Source organism: Heptranchias perlo, chromosome 20 (assembly GCF_035084215.1).
Source record: "Heptranchias perlo isolate sHepPer1 chromosome 20, sHepPer1.hap1, whole genome shotgun sequence".
In the NCBI taxonomy this organism is placed as follows: Eukaryota; Metazoa; Chordata; class Chondrichthyes; order Hexanchiformes; family Hexanchidae; genus Heptranchias; species Heptranchias perlo.
In genome coordinates, this window is record NC_090344.1 from 40,995,795 (window position 1) to 41,016,278 (window position 20,484).

The 20,484-nt window shown below is 47.8% G+C and overlaps 1 protein-coding gene across 1 annotated transcript in view; it reads left to right on the top strand.

Moving 5' to 3' along the window:
• Positions 1-20,484, top strand: part of sema4c (sema domain, immunoglobulin domain (Ig), transmembrane domain (TM) and short cytoplasmic domain, (semaphorin) 4C) — an 86,711-nt gene that overhangs the window by 26,280 nt on the left and 39,947 nt on the right. The window contains exon 3 of the mRNA XM_068001063.1: positions 20,106-20,257. Within this exon, the coding sequence (XP_067857164.1) occupies positions 20,106-20,257 (152 nt within the window). The remainder of the gene's footprint in view (positions 1-20,105; positions 20,258-20,484) is intronic.

Genomic DNA, 20,484 nt, shown 5'->3' on the forward strand with positions numbered 1-20,484 from the left:
GGAATCTGTCGCTCCTTGACCTGTAGTTATTGGATCGGGAATCTGTCGCTCTTTGACCTGTAGTTATTGGATCGGGAATCTGTCGCTCCTTGACCTGTAGTTATTGGATCGGGAATCTGTCGCTCCTTGACCTGTAGTTATTGGATCGGGAATCTGTCGCTCCTTGACCTGTAGTTATTGGATCGGGAACCTGTCGCTCCTTGACCTGTAGTTATTGGATCGGGAATCTGTCGCTCCTTGACCTGTAGTTATTGGATCGGGAATCTGTCGCTCCTTGACCTGTAGTTATTGGATCGGGAATCTGTCGCTCCTTGACCTGTAGTTATTGGATCGGGAATCTGTCGCTCCTTGACCTGTAGTTATTGGATCGGGAATCTGTCGCTCCTTGACCTGTAGTTATTGGATCGGGGATCTGTCGCTCGTTGTTCTGTAGTTTCTTGAATTCTTTTATCCTTTTTAGTATGTGCAATACAAAATTGATTTTGCTCTTGACATGCAAGATTAGCGTTCTTTTTTCAACCTTTGTTTTGTGCTTTAAATGAAGGCTGTTGGTATTGTGAATGGGACCCAATATCATTTCATGCACCAAGTGTCACCATCAAGCAGTCGCAGATAAAATAATAACTTGCATTTATAAGGCCCCTTTTGCATAAGAAAGGTCCCAATGTGCTTCAAAGGTGTAAGGAAAATGAATGCCTAGCCAGAAAGGAGGAATTGGGAGGGGTGACTGAAAGCTTGATGAAAGAGGTGCATCTTGAAGTTTTAAGGGGCGATGGAGAGGTTTAGGCAGGGAGGTCCTGCAAGGGTTAGGTGTAGAAGAGCAACTTGATAAGTTGGAGGGTTGTCGCCTCTTGAAATGTCAGGGAGAGGGCTGTGATGCTTTCCAGCAAACCCCCCCCACTCCCCGGTCCTCTTATTTGCGGCTCTGCCCCTCCAGAGTGTGAGGTACTGGTTTAAGAAAGGGCTCTCGACACTGCTACAAGTTCTAGTAATGGGGTAGAACCCACAAAATACAGGAACTGCTGTGTACTTGAGGTGCAATTATTTCTGCGGTATTTAATATTTCAAACCCGAGTGTTTTGTTTCTCTCCCCTCCTGAATGCACTGACTTCAGCTGGGGTGCAGTTCCACAAGTACTGGCTGACTTCTGGGACTCCTCCCAAGTGGCCAGTCTTAAATCATTGTTAGACGGTGGAGTGTAAGAGTCAGCAGGCTAGTTGACAGAGGGCACGATGTAATTGTGTGGAGGGTCAATGGGCTGTTGTCTCTCGCAGTGCCAGCTGGCTGCTTGTTCTTGTTGCTCGGTGCCAGCCCAGTGATGTTCAGTGCCAAAAAGCAGGGTGGGCAGGGATCTTAGTTACACGGTGCTCAGCCCGTGGATTTTGGGATCCCCAGTTATCCCACCCTCTTCGATGGTTATCTATTCATCTGATTGGTTTTGTATGCCAAAATATTATCTGTATCCTTTTTAAATACTTTTTGGACTTGACCTTCCCGTCCCCCTGCCCAGTGTTCCTGGAGCGGGAGTTGCCATTTTGCGCAAAGGTTTCCTCCTTTAGTGACCTCGTGAATGGGGCATGCTGCCCACCCTGACACCGGCACATGGGACGTCCCGAGTTTGAACAAGGCCAATAAGCAGCAGTCAGCACAGAATGGAGGAAGGAAGGCTCTCTCTTTTAGCACCCCCCCCCCCCACCACCCCACCCTGGTCTGTGCTCTGTGCACAATGCAGTTTAGTTGAATGCCGATCCATTTTTATATACTGTACCTACTCTTTGGAGCTTCACAAATTATAGAGCGTCTGTGCCAGTTTTTGATTGCGTCTGCAATTATAGGCAAAGAATATAATTTCCTGGGAACTGAAATAGTATCTGAATATGGGCTGCCCTGTGTTTGTGGATGAGAGGAGCAGGCTTCTCTTTTCTGTGCTGTGATCCAGTTTGTCCAGCTCTGGTTGGAGTTGTTTTGCTTTTGTTATTGTGAGTGACCTTCAGGGTAAGTCTCTGGGACAAATTCTGAGCTTTGTCTGACACTAGAGATTTGCTTTCTCTGGGAAATTTCCATAATACGGTGTGAGATGAGAAGTGAGTAGCTTTAATTTAGAAGGTCATAGGCATGTAATTATTAGGAACCTCGTGAATGGGGCATTAAAAGCCCCAATAAGGTCATTACTTCTCACAAATCAGCCCCACTGATTCACCTTCTCACCATATCCCTCAATCCCTTCTCTCTCTCTCTTTTCCATACATCTCTCCCCACCCCCCCCCCCCCCCAAGGCCTTGAAACAGGTCTAATTGCCACTTGACCCCCTTTACACTGTTTGCTTCGATGAGCTTCCCTGCTAATGTATTCCACAAGTCCTTTGGATTATCCTTTGAATCAAATGTTCATTTCTGCCTGCTAACATTCTCATTTTTTTGCTTGTATCCTGTGGTGTTTGAACCCTTCACCATTGTGAACAATTCACCCCAGATCAGTCTCGTCAATCCCCTTTGTTGTCTTGTGAACTTCAATTCTCAGACGCAAACACAAAAAAAAAGTCACGGGCAAGGAAACTCGTTTGGCCCACTGTATTTATTTTTTGAAGAAAAAGATTCCTTAACTGTCCCTCTTTAAGTTACTTTTTCGAGACCCTGGAATCTTGATGTTCGAAAGACGGACACAAATTGGGACAAGTAACTAATCTGTTCCACGTGGTGTTGCATCGCTGAGTGGAGCTCTTCTGATGGTTCAGTTGGTAATAGCACTGCCTGTCTGTTATGGTACTGAACCATTCACACTAGCAGGAGGCTAAGGAGCTGCAAAATTAAACCAGGTTGCTGCTCCTGATCCAGTGACTCCTGGTGGAAAGTACATGTGTGTGGCCATCTTTGAGGATAGGATTAGGCTCAGCTATGGTGCCTTCCACAGTCAAATAGCCTTATGAAACTCCCTATCTGGGCTCACAAATGAATAATGGCCACTTGGATGAGGTACTGGAGGGTACCGGCATCCAAAGACCTTGACCGCAAGGAGAGGAGATAATTCGAGGGGGAAAAGAAAAAACAAGTGTGCTCTTATTTATGGCTGCCTTTGTTCACTGGCTGAACTATGGGAGCTGAGAGGCTAATTCAAATTTCAGGGCTGTCTTGGTCTGAACAAGTGGTAGGTCAATATTTTGCTGGGTTGCTGATTACCAGAGGGGACTTGCGATCAAGAGTAGCTTTTGATCAGGAAGGCCTGTGTTCCACAGGATCCGTGACCTCGGCCCTGATTGAAGGTGTCTGAGGGAGAGCCTCAACTTATTGAATGCAGCCTCTGCACTCCAGTGGGCTGCTGGCAGTAGGTCACGTGGTTACAATCTCGGAGAAAGACTGTCCTCCATACATGCCCACTGCAAACATTCACAATACCTGACCAGCAACTTCAAAAAGCTGATGACTTGGGATCAGGCCTATGACGTATAGTGGCCCCAAGTACAGCGGGTCACAGGTTCTGAGATATAGGTAAAGCCAATATTTTATTACCTGTACAGTACAAGGTTGCTGGTACTTTTCTCTCTCTATCTCTCTTTCCCCCACCACCACCCTCCCCTCACACTGTTCCCCACCTCCTGCCTGCTGCTGTTCGAAGGAATTAAAAGTAGCTTCATGCTGTGGGCAATAACTTTTGATCTTTCAAAACTTCAGTGCAGGAATTGCCACCCTCAGCATGCAGTGATGTTCAATCCTTGGAGCAGGAGCCGGTAAGGGTGCTGATTTTCAGCCATGGGCGCTGAGCTCAGAAAACTCACCACCTATATCATATGCAGGTGGCTGGCAAGTCGATCCATGTCCTTGCTACAACATGACTGCATACTGACCCAGGGTCATACACCCCCCCGTCAGTTAGCAAACATCTGCTTCCTATTGGAGCAGGCGAACAATATCAGAAATGGGTTTTGTGTAAAGTTAACTGTTGTAACAAAAAAGCAACTGTGCTCCGTGGCCCTGATACCCGATCAGAGAGAATTCCTTCTTTGTTGAACATGTTATGAGGGAGGCATTTGCCATGAACCCAGTGTTGTACCATTTCCTCTCCCGAATGTGGTTCTACCAGTGCCAGCTGCCCTCTGGTAGCAAACCCAAGCGACTAGATGGGCAAGTTATTCACACATCCTCATTGAAACAGGAGTAGGCCATTCAGCCCCTCAAGCATGTTTTGCCATTCTTACAGGGTTGCTTATCAGAACCCTCTAAGCCGAAACAACCCAGTGCCAGTACCAGTGCCGGCATGAAAACCTTCTGAAGATAAATAGCTGCTGTCAATGGTACTTGCATTGGTTCTGCCATTTTGATTCTGTTGTTTTTCTCCCTTTTTTTGTGGGAGTAATATTGAATGAAGCATGGTATGGATGAGATTTATAAAGAACTGCGAAGAAGGAAAGAAGTGTGTGACACCAGAGCTTCTTGAAGCTGCTTTAGCAGCGGAGGAGACGTGGAAGTTATAATTGAGGTTAGAGAAGATGTGGCCAAGAACGCCAATCGATACAGGAGGATTGAAGGTAAAAGAGGTTGTTGTTCATTCAGTCTACTAAGAGAGACATAGAAAAGTGCCTGGGTTTTCCCCTCAGTGCTAGCTAACCTGTTTCAAATAATTTATGACCACTGTCGCCTTGAGGAACTGAAAGGAGCTTTTCACTCCTCTAGTGTAGGGGGTATGGGTGAGATGACAATGTTGTGATTCAGTCATTGCATTGTGAGAGGGCAAGGCTGTGAGCACTGAGGATGTGCAGTCTGAAGGCAGTTGATGAATGCAGATTGAAATAATCAGCAAAAGAATGAATGGTTTCACATGATGAGTGTAGGAGGTTATTGATTTGAGGAAGGAACAGAGTGGGAGAGAGGAGAGAGCCTTGGGAATGGAAAGAATCAGCAGATGCGCTATCAAGTGCACACATGGAGCAATTGGAGAGGAAAGTAGACAATGAACGCAGTGTGATGTTCATGTTTCAAAGTGATTGAAGCCAGATGAAAGGTTTTGGTCCTGTCCAAGGCAATAGTAGGTGACTCACCAAAGGGTTCAAGAGGTATGTTACAATAAAGCAAGATTATCAGACAGCCATACCAAAAACCATGCTGAGATTAGGCCAGAACTTGTAAGGTGACGGATAACTAGAGCTGACAGCAGCTTCCAGAATGGCGTAAAGTCGATAGAGGGTAGTTCAAAGGGGAGCAGTGGTCAGCTTTCCAAGGAGTAAGAGAGGTGAAGAAAACAGCAGAAAGTAGGGGTAAGTTCAGACAACGCACATTGAGGTTGATGGGAGGGATTCCAGAGATTTTGTTGGTGTCTAGAGAATTCAACGGGGAGGACAGGCTGTAGGTTAAAATAAATGGAGTTTTTCTACCAGGATCATCCAGATTATAATTGGAGGAGAAAGGTGAGTTTAGAGGTCAGCTTTTTCTTCAACTGTACCATCAGTGCAACAAAGACCTCGGAGAAGTTTTGAAAGGCATCTTTGGCAAGGAACCCAAGGGGAGCAGCAGGAAGACAGCAGATGGCATTATTTTCCAATGGAGTTCTGTTGACCGCTAGGCCGATGTAGGCCGACCGTCTGGCTTTGCGGCAGGGCATCGAGCAAGGTCCACACAGAAGGACAGATGCGCCAACATGTGCACGTTTGTTTTGCATCTGCACACAGTATAAATGGCACTGACTACCGGCTGATCTTAGACCATTGGGAGCAGTTTTGTTTTATAACGGAGGCTGTCAGTCTGTAACAAAACTATAACATCACACACAGTTCCTCGAGGGGAAATAATATTTCCTGTTTCCATTGTGGGAGGGTGTAAAGTGCCAGTAGAAAAGGGTGTAGAGGGGAAGGGTTTTAAAAGAAAAACATAAATATCACCTCAAGGGTTTTCTTTCTATTTTCTTTGGCCATTTATGAATTTTGTACTCAGCAGTGTAAATTATGTTGTTACCAGTCTTGCTACAAGTAGGTCAGGTACAGCATGGGTTAGCTTCAGAGTGAAGCTCCCTCTACACTGTCCCATCAAACGCTCCCAGGGCAGGTACATCACGGATTAGATACAGAGTGAAGAGAGCAGTAATTATCAGGAGATTTCTGTTCCTGTGGCTTTGGACTGAAATTCAGTGCTGTCGGCCTATGCTCACTGAGAACTAGATTGAGAATGCCCCAAACTCATGACACGCAGGAGGCTTTCATTCACCAGTCTGGGGCCTGCAGCTGAGGGGCAGGGGACATTGTCCTAACCCACTGCACCACCCAGCCCTTCTGATTACATTTTCACGAGTAGAATTAGATCCTTACAAGCAGCCCCTCAGCAGTAGTTCTGTGACCAAAAGCTTGTTGTGCTTCTCATTCCAGAAGCTTCTCTGATAATTTCATGCACGATGGAGTAACAGCTGTAACCCATTAGAATAAAATATGGTGCCCTTTCATATGCCAGTGAATTGCAGAGCCAGCTAGACCTGGCCAGTCTATGTTCCCAGCACTGGCTTGTAGTGCTGCTGGTTTGGGTGCAGTTACAAATTTGTGACTTGCCAAGTGTGCCCACTCACCCATTACAAGGGAATGCCGCACTATGCAAGAACAGGCACTGAGCGCAACAGCAGTTCTTGGTTTCCAACATTTCAGTGAATGAAAGTTGGCGCAGCAGTGAAGGGGCACGCCAATCAGCCCCCCTGGATTAGGGAGAGGAAGATGATCAACTTGGGTCCCTGCTCCTGATCGCTGTCCAGTGATTCGGGTGAGAGGATGTAATGTGGATGTTTGGTGAGGATGGGATTGAGCTCTATTGTGATGCCTCCATGGCTGAATATGCAGGTCCGGGAGTTGGCACGATCCGGGAGAGGATTGGGGTTTCCAGTGCCCTCACCACCCACCTGAGTAGCAGTAAGATCGGGAGTGTTGTTGACTGGATGATCCCTTCAGCAATGCTGCAACATGCTCCAAAGAAGATTGGAAATTGGCTTTTCTCTCCACCTCCCCTTAAACACATTCTTTCTCTCTCTCTCTCTCTCTCTCTTTTTTCCCCTCTCTCTTTTTCTCTCTCTCTTCTCTTCCCCCGCCCCCCCCCCCCCCCCCCCCGTCCTTTCCTGTGCCAAGTTTCTCTCTGGAGATCAACAGCTGCCAGTTGCCCTCCAGCAGCTCACCCAAGTAGCCAGTCTTCACATGTGAGCATGATGAGCGAGTGTCGGTTGGTTATTCAACTCTGGGGACCATCACAGCCGAGCCTGATCCTGTCCGTACCCTCCTCCTCTTCCTCTTCCTCCATCACAATATATATTTTCCAGCAGGGGTCGTCGGATAGAGATAGGAGAAGGAAACCTGGCTGATTTATTTGTCGCCCTCCCTAGTCTGTTGCACTGAGCCCAATTGCAGCAGCCGAAATGTTAGTTTGGTTGAACACAGAATGGCAGGGATTGAATCGGTCACCTTCCTAATTTGTACGATGCTTTCACGCACTGAGACACTGGGCTGAGCACAGCCTGTGTTTAGAGGGAGCACAATCCCTCAATTAAAGTAATGACTCAATGCACTATAGGGAGTTGTGCCCAGTGGAATTTTCAGTCCAACAGGGCTTTGATCAGATCATTCTCATGTGCCATCCAATGCAGTAAAGGAGTTCTCGAGCTCGGGTGCTGCGTTACCAGATGATGCGTATCGCTATTTTTTCTGATTGTGCTTTGTCCTGTGGCACGGATATGAGCACTTTATTTGAAGGGGCAGTGCTGCCTCATTTTTTTTTTGTGTGTGTGTAGGGATGGCTTAGCCAGGAGCAATCTGTGTCAAAAGTGGCGCACTGGTCTTGTCAATTGGCGACTATTTCCACGATGGCTGGTTATCTCGGGCCGCATCGTGAGTGTTTTGCGAACGTTTTTCACTTTTGAATTGTTTCGAAGTGTGGGATGTGATTTTGAATGGAGTTGTCTCACTGCCTGTTTGCTGTGATGGTGTATTGTCAGGTAGCACACAATCCCAGGTGGCACTGCCGGTTTTTGAAATTTGCTCTTGGGATGTGGGTGACACCTGGCAAGGCTGGCATTTATTGCCCATCACTAGTTGCCCCCTGAGAAGGTGGTGCTGGGCCTTCTCCTTGAACAGCTGCAAGCCACATGAGTGATGGTGCTCCTGCAGTGCTGCTCGGTAGGGAATTCCAGGATTTGTCACAGCGACAACAAAGAAATTGCAATGTATGTCCAAGTCAGGATGATGGGGAACTTGGAGGTGATGGAGTTATGAAGACATTGCTGCTGTCGTCCTTCTCTGTGGTAGAGGTGGCTTGGGAGGGGGGTGCTGTCAAAGTAACTTGGGTGAGTTTTTGCATTGCATCCTGCTGATGGCACATACTGTAGCCACAGTGCGCCGGTGGTAGAGGGGGTGAGCATTGAGCCAGTGGTAGAGGCACTGATCAGTTGAACAGCTCTGTCCTGGATGGTGTTGAGCTTCCCATAGTGTTGTTCCACAGTGTTGGGATGCACCCATCCAGGCGAGTGTGGTAAGTTTTCCATCACACTTCCGGCTCTTCAGTCGTGAAGGGCATCACACCCAAGCCAGGTGGTGCCATTGCACAAGAACCACCTGCACCCATTTTTCAGCAACCAGGAACGGGAACCCTGGCTAAATACCACCCCTTCCAAAAACCAGGAGGGCTGAAGGCGGTTGTAGCAGCCCAGACTGCCTCCCATTGAGATGAGTGAACTCCGCCCAGCTTATGTGAACTTGTAGAGATAAATGCATTTGACAAATGCTCGCGGTTGTTGGATTGACTTTGCGAAAGAGCTCCACAAACGCCTCAAGATGTAACTGTCCATGTGCACATCTGCACAGGGCCACCCAGCTGTTTGTTGAGCTCTCCTGTTATTAAATCGGCTCCTTTTGCCAGCAGCTGCTCATTCGATGCACTGCTTGTTTCTGATGGGGGTTTCAGCAGACCCCCAAACAGCACTGAAAATGTAAAGCTGTATGTCTTGGAGAGGATAGCTGATGGATCGGAGGCAAGTTTTTTATTCCAGTCCTTGGCATGTTGTTTCTTAAGGTGTTGGCAGCAACTTCCAACTTGGAAGGGGTGGGGGGAAGTTGGCCATGTTTTTCTTTGTTTCTTTTCTCTCTCTCATTCTTTCTCTCTCTCTCTCAAATCAGCTACATCACAGTGAGCACTTGTGTGAAACCACAGAAGCAAGTGACCCGGGCTCCCTGTTTTACTCAATGGTTACATGCACTGCCTAGTGCACAGGAAGATCCCAACTTTGATTTCTACCCCAGCCCGACCCCACATCTGTACTGAGTCGCCTGATCTCAGTCCAGGCAGCAATTGGGAAGCTACCATTGGTCCCACTTCTGATCTCCACCTTCTGGAAACTGCTCTCGTGCGGACATCCCGGTGAGGGCAAGATCAGGCCCTTACAGTCGAATAGGCCGCCAGCACTCACCGTTGAAACTTGCCTATGAAGAATGGTTCTTAAAAGTAGCTAGTCTCATTTGTAACAATGTACTAGGACGGTGACTGATGCGATTCTTCTGGATAGTTTTCGTCGGAGGAGGCAACTTCATTCTGTTTTAATCTCATTCTTTGTGACATGAGTGTTTCCCATTATTTCTATCCATCGCCTCTAACTTTAAGACTACAGATGGGTGCCCTGTTTAAAGGCACAGCCATTCGGAAACCTGGAGAGTCTACATCTTGGAGGGGAGTTGGCCGTGTGCTCCCTCTCGGTCAAGCCAGCTGCAGTCCAAGATGTAGACACTCCAGATTGCCAGTGGTTTGAGGTGGAGGCTGTGCCCCCTTTACGAGAGTCTGTCACTTGTGCTGAGGAAATGACGCCTTTTAGTTGTAAGCTTTTTGTTAGTTTGAGAATCTCCAGCTGGAGCAGTGTCTCCTCATCCAGCAAAATGTCATCTCTTCATTGTCAAGTTAGTATACTGAGACCCTAGGCTTACTGTCTCCAGAACAGTATGAATACAGACTCCACACACCAAGAAACGGTGCTGGAGACATTCGGGGAGGAGAATTATTGTTTTTTAACCCCATTTTCCCCCCTGCTTCTGACTCTTCGGGGTACGGTTGCACATCAGGAAGGAATAGAAGGATGTGCTGATAGGGTGGGAGGAGGCACGTGTGGAGCATAAATACCGGCATAGACCGTTCCCGTGCTGTAAATTCCATGTAATGTTCCCAGCACACTGCAGTGCCTCCACCCAACTGGCTATTCTTCAGGTCTGAGACTTGGCACTTAGTGTTGGCAGGCAACTCAATCATGGAGGAAATCACAGTGTGGCCTGATTCTGACCTCCCCGAACTCCACACATTCACCCTTGTAACAGGGCTCACTGGCTCACACTGGCAGAAGGGTACTGAGGCCAATTGTCGCAGCCTCCACTGTTGGCCTGCTGAGACCCTTGAACCCAGCACGGATCAAGTGGTCGGGGGGGGACCTGAAACATTTAGCTCGGCTTACTGAGAGGGTTCATTTACTAACAACTACCTGGATGGCTGGAAGTGTATTGTGTCATTATTGTATCGGCGCCATCAGGAAAAGCATCTATGGGGGTGGAGGGGAAGTAGGAGCGAGCTACTTGGCCAGCTGCGCGAAGGATTAACAATGGAATATATCCTATCGCCATGACTGCAGGGCTCCTTCCAGAGTAGAGGCCATGTGTGTTGAAGAAGTTTGAAGAGATGCCTCTTTGTCCTTGGTGACGTGGCGTTTTCACTGCAGTCACTAGACTGCTTGATAATGCCTCCATGGTAGAGGAGTTACTCAGCTGGACGGCGTGAGGAAGTTGCATTAACATCTGTAGAGATATGGTCAGTAGCACAGGGAGCATTGGAGGTAGCCGTACATATTAATTAGCACACTCCAAACTCTGCTCCATCGCCAAACCCATGTTCCCAATGATCTCATTGCGCACTGTTAAAATAAAATATCGCCACAGCAAATGTGGTGAGGAATGTTCTCTTCTGCTCCCTCGGAGGCTCACTTGTTGAATGTACCGCCCAGTGTGATACTGAGTCATACAGACCAGAAGGTCTTGGGTTCCACTCTGGCCTGTGCAGAGCCAGCTAATCAGAACCAGGGCCGTGGGCAGAAGTTGACATGCTACAATTGGCCTTACGATCTCTGGGTTAGTAGCAGGGAGGGGGAAACCAGCCAGGATTCCAGCTTCTTATCACTATCCAGTGATATCTGCTGGAAGATGATCCTTATGATCTCCTGGACTGGTTTTTGATCACCTGAGGGGGTCGAAGAGGAATTTTCCAGAGTACTTTTTCCATCACTGGCCCTGTGTTTTCATCTCCCACGAGATTATATGGCTGCGGGGGTAGGGGAGGGGGTGCGTGCGATTAAGGGGGAGAGGAAATGTCTAGTAGAGATGCTCCAGCCATTGTGTGTGTGTGGGGCAGGCTTGATGGGCCAGCTGGTCTTTTCCTGCAAGATATTTTCGTATGTCCGTAGAGTGCACACGTGGACATGAGGTGAGGACAAGATCTAGTCAAGCTTTCACACAGCTGGATTCACACACACAGAATGGATACTGGGGTGAGGTAATGGTGAGCAGGGAGGGCGCTGCACCCCAGAAAGGGCCAGTGCCTTCAGGAGAGGAAGAATGGGCACTGCACCCCACCAAGGGTGCAGGAGAGGAGGGTGGAAAGGCAAAGGAGAAAAACCTGCATAATGCATTTTGTCAAAAGCACTTGAGTTTTGTTCTGATGGAATAGCCGTTCTTTCTGACCTATATTGGCTGGGTGGAAAATTCTCAAGATAATTTATAGATTTATCCTGACTACAGCTCGCAAATTACTCTGACTTCTGTTGGCAAGAGGTGATTGGATGGAAAGATTTTCAGCCAAAATTGAGGTATTTAACTTTTAATAACGTTTGCGATCTGGCAGGTTCCACATGACATCTGAGCAGCGATGTAATCTGGCAGAGTTGTTGCTGGCTTGTTGAGTGAACTGGTACCAAAATATTATGGGAATAATCCTAGTGCTGTCAATAATGGATTCACGGGAGGGGTTCAGATGGTTTATATATAGATTAATGGATACCTGGAAGTGAGTTACAAACCAGAATCTAATTGAGGGGTTCAGATAGTTTATCTATAGAATAATGGATTCCCGGGAATGAGTTACAGGCTGGAATCTAATCGAGGGGTTCAGATGGTTTATATATAGATTAATGGATACCTGGAAGTGAGTTACAAACCAGAATCTAATTGAGGGGTTCAGATAGTTTATCTATAGAATAATGGATTCCCGGGAATGAGTTACAGGCTGCGATGCAATCAGGGAACCCTCGCCAGTGCTGCCTCAGCCGAGCTGTGGAGGACATCACAGCCCAGCTTCATCCTCTCCGTGCGTGCCCACACTTTGCAGTAGATTGTGATCAGGAGCAGCAGCCTTACCTGGTTTTAGCATAGACCGGGGATCAAAATCACATCATCTCCATCTCCAAGCCTCAACGTGTGGACTGCACATTTGGACTTGAGGCCGATACTTCTGCTTCAGAGTGAACAGGTTTATCTGCTTTTGCCCAGTTTAAGGGAAGGGCCTTTGTGCCAGAGGGCTGGGCTTTCTTATCAAAAGTAGCACCTGGAAATACCCCAACAATTCGACATTCCCGGGTGAGCATGTGGTTCCAGACAGGAGGTAGTACTGTATTATACTTTAAAAGGTTTGCATTATTCTTTTAGTGGGGTCCAATGAAGTATTCTGGGGTGTAGTGGGGATAGGAAAGAAAATCTGTAATATGGTGGAAATAAAATTGGGTCAGTCCACGTGTGGAAGGAAGGGAGGAATAACTTGCATTTCTATAGCGCCTTCCACGACCTCAGGACGTCCTAAAGTGCTTCACAGTCCATGAATTACTTTTGAAGTGTAGTCACTGTTATAATGTAGGAAGGGAAAGACAGGTTCATGCTTTGGTTGGCTCCCTTCATCAAAACACAGCCGCGGAGCAGTCAGGGCTGCTACAGTAGACCTATGCGGGGTGAGGGCAGGATTCGCTTCTGCTGTGATATTTCCTGCAGTCACGGTGGCGCGCAGAGCCCAGCTCAGCCATGAGAGAATGGCTACTTGGGCGAGGTAGTTAGGGGAACAGCCAGAGCCGGTGGAGCCCTAACACAGAACAAGAGTCAGAGATAGAAAGAAGACAAGCGCAGACTTCACCTTCTGTCTATGCTTTGAATTGGCCGAGGGTTGAGCAATGTTGCTATTGAGGTAGAGTCAAGTCTCTGTGGGAGTTCGACTTAAACACGATGATGTTGCAGTTTTAGCGCTAATACTGTTGTGGACGTCACCAAATTTGTTTCATGTCGAGGGAAGTGAGCAATCACACCTAATAGTTCCCCAAAGAGGACGCTCGCTTCAAAGGCGGGATACTGTGTGTTGCAAAGCTCCCACGGTAGTCTGGGAGTCTACCTGGTGCTGGTAACCCAGCTGAGATCTCCATTTCTGTGGGCCTTGACAATGAGCGAATGGAGGCTGTTTCCCTGTGGAGGACATCACAGCCCAGCTTCATCCTCTCCGTGCGTGCCCACACTTTGCAGTAGATTGTGATCAGGAGCAGCAGCCTTACCTGGTTTTACTTTTTCCTCTGATTCCTGTCCCAAGAGCGTGTTTTAGCATCCCTACTCGTCACCTCATTGAGATTGAAGCTGGGACCTTGCGTTTGTCTGGTTCCGTACCATACTGGCCAGTGCTGTTTAATCAGCTGAGCGCCGAGTTGTCGTAAGTGTGGGAGGAGGGCGTTAATTGTCGATGGTTTCTGGTGTGCTGAGAGTGGGGGAAAGAGAGACTGATTTGAGTCAATGTTTTCAGTCTTTAGCCTCTTTGTGGCAATTTTTAAATTGTCTCGAGGGGGATTTTTGCCCAAGGATGATGATGCCACGTCAAAGGACACAAGTTGTAACGCCACCTCAGCTCGGTCTGTTTTGCTGCGTGTTTGTGTGTGTTTTTAAGGTTATAAACTGGGCCTAATTCCTTCTGAGAGTTGAGAGCCTGTGGTACTGTTTCTTGTGGCTCCTTGGGGAGCAGGTCCGCAGCTTTTTCACTGAATGCCAGCTCCTATTGTGTTCCTGGCTTTCTCCAGTCAATCCCTTGAAGCAATTCCATTGTCTGCCTGTTGTGTTGTTGAGGTTTTGAATATCCTTGTTTACACAAGCTGGCCTGTGAAAATACTAAACAGCTGGACTGCTCCTGGCATACCATCTTAAGCCTTTGAAAAAGACCCCCCCTCCCCTCCCGCCCCACACCCCCCCGGTAAAGAATCTTAAAAGGGCTCGCGCTGTCCTGGTACGATGACGATGGTGACTCACTTTAGTTAATTTTGTGCTCCGTCTTCCTGAAGATGCTGTCACTTGCTGTGTTGTGGCTTCCTTCCAGTGTTTCCCCCAAGGGATCCTTCGTCTCTGTGCCTATACGGTGAGTGCCAGTCAGGTATCTGGCTGCCTTTGGGGAGGGGAGCTTCAGAGCGCTACACATCCCCACCCACACGCACAGCACATTTCCCACCAGAGGGCACAGCATAGCACTAAAGAATACGAACCCTGGCTGGCCGTCTCTTTCTCAATGAATGATACCAACATACAAGATTGGCAGACAGGAGAAGACCAGCTGGTCCATCAAGCCTGCCCCCACACCATGATGGCCGGAGCATCCTGGCTAAACACTTCTTCCCACCTCCCCACTCCCGCATGTAATCTCCGAGGAGAGGCAAAAAAAAAATGCTCTGTTGTAACACCCCCTACTGCAGCCCCAGGTGAGATAAGAATGTGAGGAGGAGTAGGAGCAGGCCATATGGCCTTTCGAGCCTGCTCTGCCATTCAATAAGATCATGGCAGATCTTTGACCTCAACTCCACTTTTCCTGCCCGATCCCCATATCCCTTGATTCCCTTAGAGTCCAAAAATCTGTTGATGTCAGCCTTGAACATATTCAATGACTGAGCAATGACACAGCCCTCTGGAGTAAGAATTCCAAATATTCACAGCCCTCTGAGTGAAGAAATTCCTCCTCAACTCAGTCTTAAATGAGTGATCCCTTATTCTGAGACTATGCCCCCTAGTTCTAGACACTCCAGCCAGGGGAAACAACCTTTCAGCATCTACCTCAGATCAGCTCAAGGCTCCATCACTGTGCAGACTGGGGGCAGGGGGTGGCGGGCACGGGGTTGCAAGAGCGACACCACAGCGAGCAGACTGCCTCGTGTACCTGTCCTTGTTTCGGATGCTGCTGCTAGCTTGTTGGGATGCCATAGGAGTTCAGCGGCGGTTAGGGGTGGGGACAGGCGAAGTGATGGAGGCGGAAGGAAGCAGCCCTGGTGACTGGTCGAGCCATTGCTGTGCACCTCACTCGGTGTCCAACCTGCCCAAGATCCTCGATTGTGCTCTTTGGCCTGTTGAGGATTTAACTGAAGTAATTGCATACTCTTATCTTTTTCTGCAAATGTTTTAAGACTTTAGGACTTAAGTTGGTTTGAATACAAAAGAAATTTTTTTAAAAGCTGCAGATGCTGGAAATCTGAAACAAGAACAGAAAAGTGCTGGCAAGGCTCAGCAGGTCAGGCAGCATCTGTGGAGAGCGCATGCGAGTTAAAGTTTCAGGTGTGGACCCTTCAGAAGTTTTGCAGGAGTGCGTTGAAGCACTGAACAGCCCCAGCACACAGTGCGGGACATCGTTCTCTGGGTGGAATGCAAGACCCATGTAGGGATGGAGTGAGTTACCAGGAAGGGGCTATGTGGTTTATACTTGGAAGAGCCATTGACCAGTGTTGGACCTGCACACATCAGCTGTAACATCAAACTACACTTCCGAGGCAGGATCTTGGGACTTCTGGCCTCCGCGCCTTTGCATGGCAGTGTTGATCCGGGAACAGAAACATCCTCATATTAAACGTTCTCAAGATACCTCCACCTACCTAGCAGATCTGACGATTGACTTTGACAAAACAGTTTTAGCTGCCAGGGTTGTATAGGCCTCATTTGCTTACGTGTTGGCGGTGGCGGGGGGAATTAGTCTTCCTGCACAAAGATGTGTAATGTTTCCAGCATTCAGAAATGTTGGAGGGGATTATCCTGGGATTACTTTCACTCAACAGCAAAGCTCTTCTGAAACCTTGATAAGGAGGAGGGGATGGGAATGTTTGAGGTTTTTTCCGATTGGTGTCCGGGGAGCTATTTTATACTTTCCTAATTTGCACGGACAATTCGTATCATGATTGAGGGAAAATGGGGAGGATGCCCGACTCCCTGATTCAGCGTTCAGCTGCCACAGGCCTTTGGCATTTTACCTAGTGCTCTTAAAAGCCCCCCAGCATAAATACACTATCTTCACTGTAACAAATAGAACAGAAATAGTTCTGCTAAAGTTGAACCTTCTCGCATTCTCTGGCCTGTTTTCCAGCAGGGATGTGTGGGCCTGTGGTGCCAGCTAGCAGCGCCCTCTGCCATCTGGCTGATCTCGGCTGTGTCTAATGGGCCACAGAGGGAAACTTCCCCATAAAGGGCAGAGGCAACAACACTCCACACACATTCACCCCCCACCCCTCCATCACCACTACAATGTTGTCACAGGGATTTCAGGAAGGTGAAACAGTGAGTGTGGGGTATTTTCATTCTATGCTCACTTGAATGGTGGAACAGTGCAATTATAGATCAGCCGCTTCCAAACTTGGCTTGTGTATTGGAACCATTTTGAACTGTTTAACACTAGTGTGAAGTGCTGGTGGTTACAGATCTGTCATTGGTGGTAGGAGCAAACTTGAGGGGATGATTAAGTGCCACACAAGAAGGATATCGAGTAACATTGAAGCACATTGGGTTAAACGAATATTTTTCTCTCTCCCATTTTAGTACCAACATGCTAACTAATCCCATTGGCAACGGTGACTTGGGTTGGGTCTTTGCCGTCTGGCTGGGGAATGGTACTCGTGTCATGGGTGGATACAAAAGAAGAGGGTGGGTGTGAGACAATGGGAACAGTACAGCAGGGCAGTAACATTATCCTCTAGAGTCAGCTCTTGTGCAACCCGAACATTGTGGGATTTGTTCCCTCTGGTTTGCAGAAAGTCACCGATCACTCTCCTATAATTAAATCAGTGAGTAGGGGGTGATGCAAGCACACATGGCTGTGGCTTAGTTATAACTCCCGGTCTGTCCCTAGAGGCTAGATGAGTAGAGTTGCTCGACTGCAGGAGAGCGGGGAGTGTGCCCACGTTGGGTCAGATCATCCCACACATGGCACAGTGGAATAAGATTGAGAAAAAAAAAACTGCTGTTTGCAAATTAATTGGGAGCAGATGTGAGTTGGGTTGTTGAAAAATCCAGTTTGAGCGCCTGTGGTATAAAACTGGACCCGTGCCCATCAGTGGCTCAGTGGGTGAATGACTGCCCAATGTGATACTGCATCCTTTCGACCAGTGCCGAGTTCTGCCCAAGGCACCTTGGAAAACGATACAGTTGATTTCCACTCCCCTTGAACCAGCGATAGAAGTTCACCAATGGTTCCCATTCCTGATTGCTGGCTGTCGTGAAAGTGCTAGTGTGGGCATTGGGTGAGGACTGGTTTGGGCTTTGCTATGGCATCCTTCTCGTGGTTGAATAGCCCATCGCCACTCACAGTGGGTCTACTTGGGGACGGTACCACCGGTCTGTGGCGGTCTTGCTAGGAGTTCAGTGAGGTGCACTGATGGGTCTATGAAATTCTTATATCATGCCAGGTTGACCTGGGAGAAACACTCGGATGTATAATTCCATGTTGTGTCATTACAAACTTGGACTGTGTCTGCAGAGAGCGTTTCGACCAAGGTACACTGGGATACAGTACTGATGGGTACAGGTCTGTCACTGTATAACTGCAGTACAGTACTGGTGTGTACAGGTCTGTCACTATAGCAGTGGGGTACAGTGCTGGTGGGTACAGGCTTGTCACTGTATAGCAGTGGGGTACAGTGCTGGTTCGTACAGGCCTGTCACTGTAAAACTGGGTACAGCGCTGTTGGGTACAGGCCTGTCACTGTAAAACTGGGTACAGCGCTGTTGGGTACAGGCCTGTCACTGTATAACTGGGGTACAGCACTGGTGGGTACAGGCCTGTCACTGTAAAACTGGGGTACAATCCTGGTGGGTACAGACCTGTCACTGTAAAACTGGGGTACAATCCTGGTGGGTACAGACCTGTCACTATATAACTGGGGTACAGCACTGGTGGGTACAGGCCTGTCACTATAACTGGGGTACAGGCCTCAGAATTGTGGCAGTGGTAGGAGCAATTCAGATTGATGAATTAAGATTATCAGATCAATTGTATATTCCGTCACATTAAAGTGTAGTGGCTTAGGTGCCAAATACTTATTGGTATTGGTACTAATATGTTAAATGAACCTTGGGAGAATCGTGAGCTGCTGGTATCTGTTTCGAACACAAGTAGAAATTGTGCACATTATGTTTCCATAGTTCACTGACAGCAGGGTTGTGTGGTTGTCGTCTGCTGGTGTGCGGGGTTTGACTAATTTATTAGAGTTCTTTGAGGAAGTAACAAGCAACGTGGATAAAGGGGATCCTGTTGATGTGGTGTACTTGGATTTCCAGAAGGCTTTTGACAAGGTGCCACATCAAAGGCTACTACACAAAATAAGAACTCATGGTGTAGGGGGTAACATATTAGCATGGATAAAGGATTGGTTGGCTAACAGGAAAGAGAGTGTAGGTATAAATGGGTCATTTTCAGGTTGGCAAGATGTAACAAGTGGAGTGCGACAGGGATCAACTATTTACAAACCAATTCATTGACTTGGATGAAGGGACCGAATGTATGGTTGCTAAATTTGCTGATTACACAAAGGTAGGTCGGAAAGTAAGTTGTGAAGAGGACATAAGGAATCTGCAAAGGGATACAGATAGGTTAAGTGAGTGGACAAAAATTTGGCAGATGGAGTATAATGTGGGAAAATGTGAACTTGTCCACTTTGGCAGGAGGAATAGAAAAGCAGTATATTATTTAAATGGAGTTAGGTTGCAGAACTCTGAGGTACAGAGTGATCTGGGTGTCCTAGTACATGAATCACAAAAAGTTAGTATGCAGGTACAGCAAGTGATTAGGAAGGCAAATGGAATGTTGTCATTTATTGCAAGGGGAATGGAATATAAAAGTAGAGGTGTTTTGCTACAGTTGTACAAGACATTGGTGAGACTACATCTAGAATACTGTGTGCAGTTTTGTTCTCCTTATTTAAGAAAGGACATAATTGCTTTGGAGGCGGTTCAGAGAAGGTTCACTCGACTGATTCCTGGGATGAGGGGGTTATCTTATGAGGAAAGGTTGGACAAGTTGGGCCTGTCTACATTGAAGTTTAGAAGAATGAGAGGTGATCTTATTGAAACAAATAAGATCTTGAGGGGACTCGAAGGGGTAGATGCTGAGAGGATGTGTCCCCTTGTGGGAGAGACGAGAACTAAGAGACACAGTTTAAAAATAAGGGGTCTCCAATTTAAGACGGAGATGAGGAGAAATTTTTTCTCTGAGGGTCGTGAGTCTGTGGAACTCCTTTCCCCAGAGAGCGATGGAGGCAGGGGTATTGGATATTTTTAAGGCCGAGTTAGATAGATTCTTGATTAACAAGGGAGTCAAAGGTTATAGTAGGTAGACGGGAAAGTAGGGTTGAGGTCTCAATCAGATCAGCCATGATCTTATCAAATGGCAGAGCAGGTTTGAGGGGCCAAATGGCCGACTCCTGCTCTTAATTCGTATGTATGTTCGTATGTTGGCGTCTGCTGGTTTGCGGGATTTTGCTGCTGGTGTGTGGGGTTGTCATCTGCTGCTCGGGGTTGTGTGGTTGCGTCTGCTGGTGTGTGTGGTTGTAGTTTGCTGAGTGAGGGGGTTGGGCGGTTCTGGTCCGCTGGTGCGCGGCGGTTCTGGTCCGCTGGTGCGCGGCGGTTCTGGTCCGCTGGTGCGCGGCGGTTCTGGTCCGCTGGTGCGCGGCGGTTCTGGTCCGCTGGTGCGCGGCGGTTCTGGTCCGCTGGTGCGCGGCAGTTCTGGTCCGCTGGTGTGCGGGGTTTGGCTGCATTTTGGCGTGTGCAGCTGACTGTGTTATGTGATAGCTAATCTCTTTTTCTCTTGCAGCCCTGAAAGAGGTGAAACGCTTCTCAAAGCCCAATGTCTTCAACTACACCACCCTGCGACTGGACGAGGATGAGCAGATTTTATACGTTGGTGCTCGAGAGGCAGTGTTTGCGCTAATGATGCACGATGTTACTAAAGAAGTGAAAGAAGCGGTAAGGAACATTAGTATTAAATATATTTCAGAGCTGCAAACTGTCCCAAATATGCTGTTAGCAAAACTATTAAGTCAGTTAGGGAGTGGCCTGCAGTGACCAGTATTTGTGTTCCAACCTTGATGGTGTTGGCAAATGAATCGACTGGGAAGCATAATCCTCTAATTCAGTGACACTGGTGCAAATTACAGGATACCAACTGTTTCCACAGCTTAGATCAGCTAAAG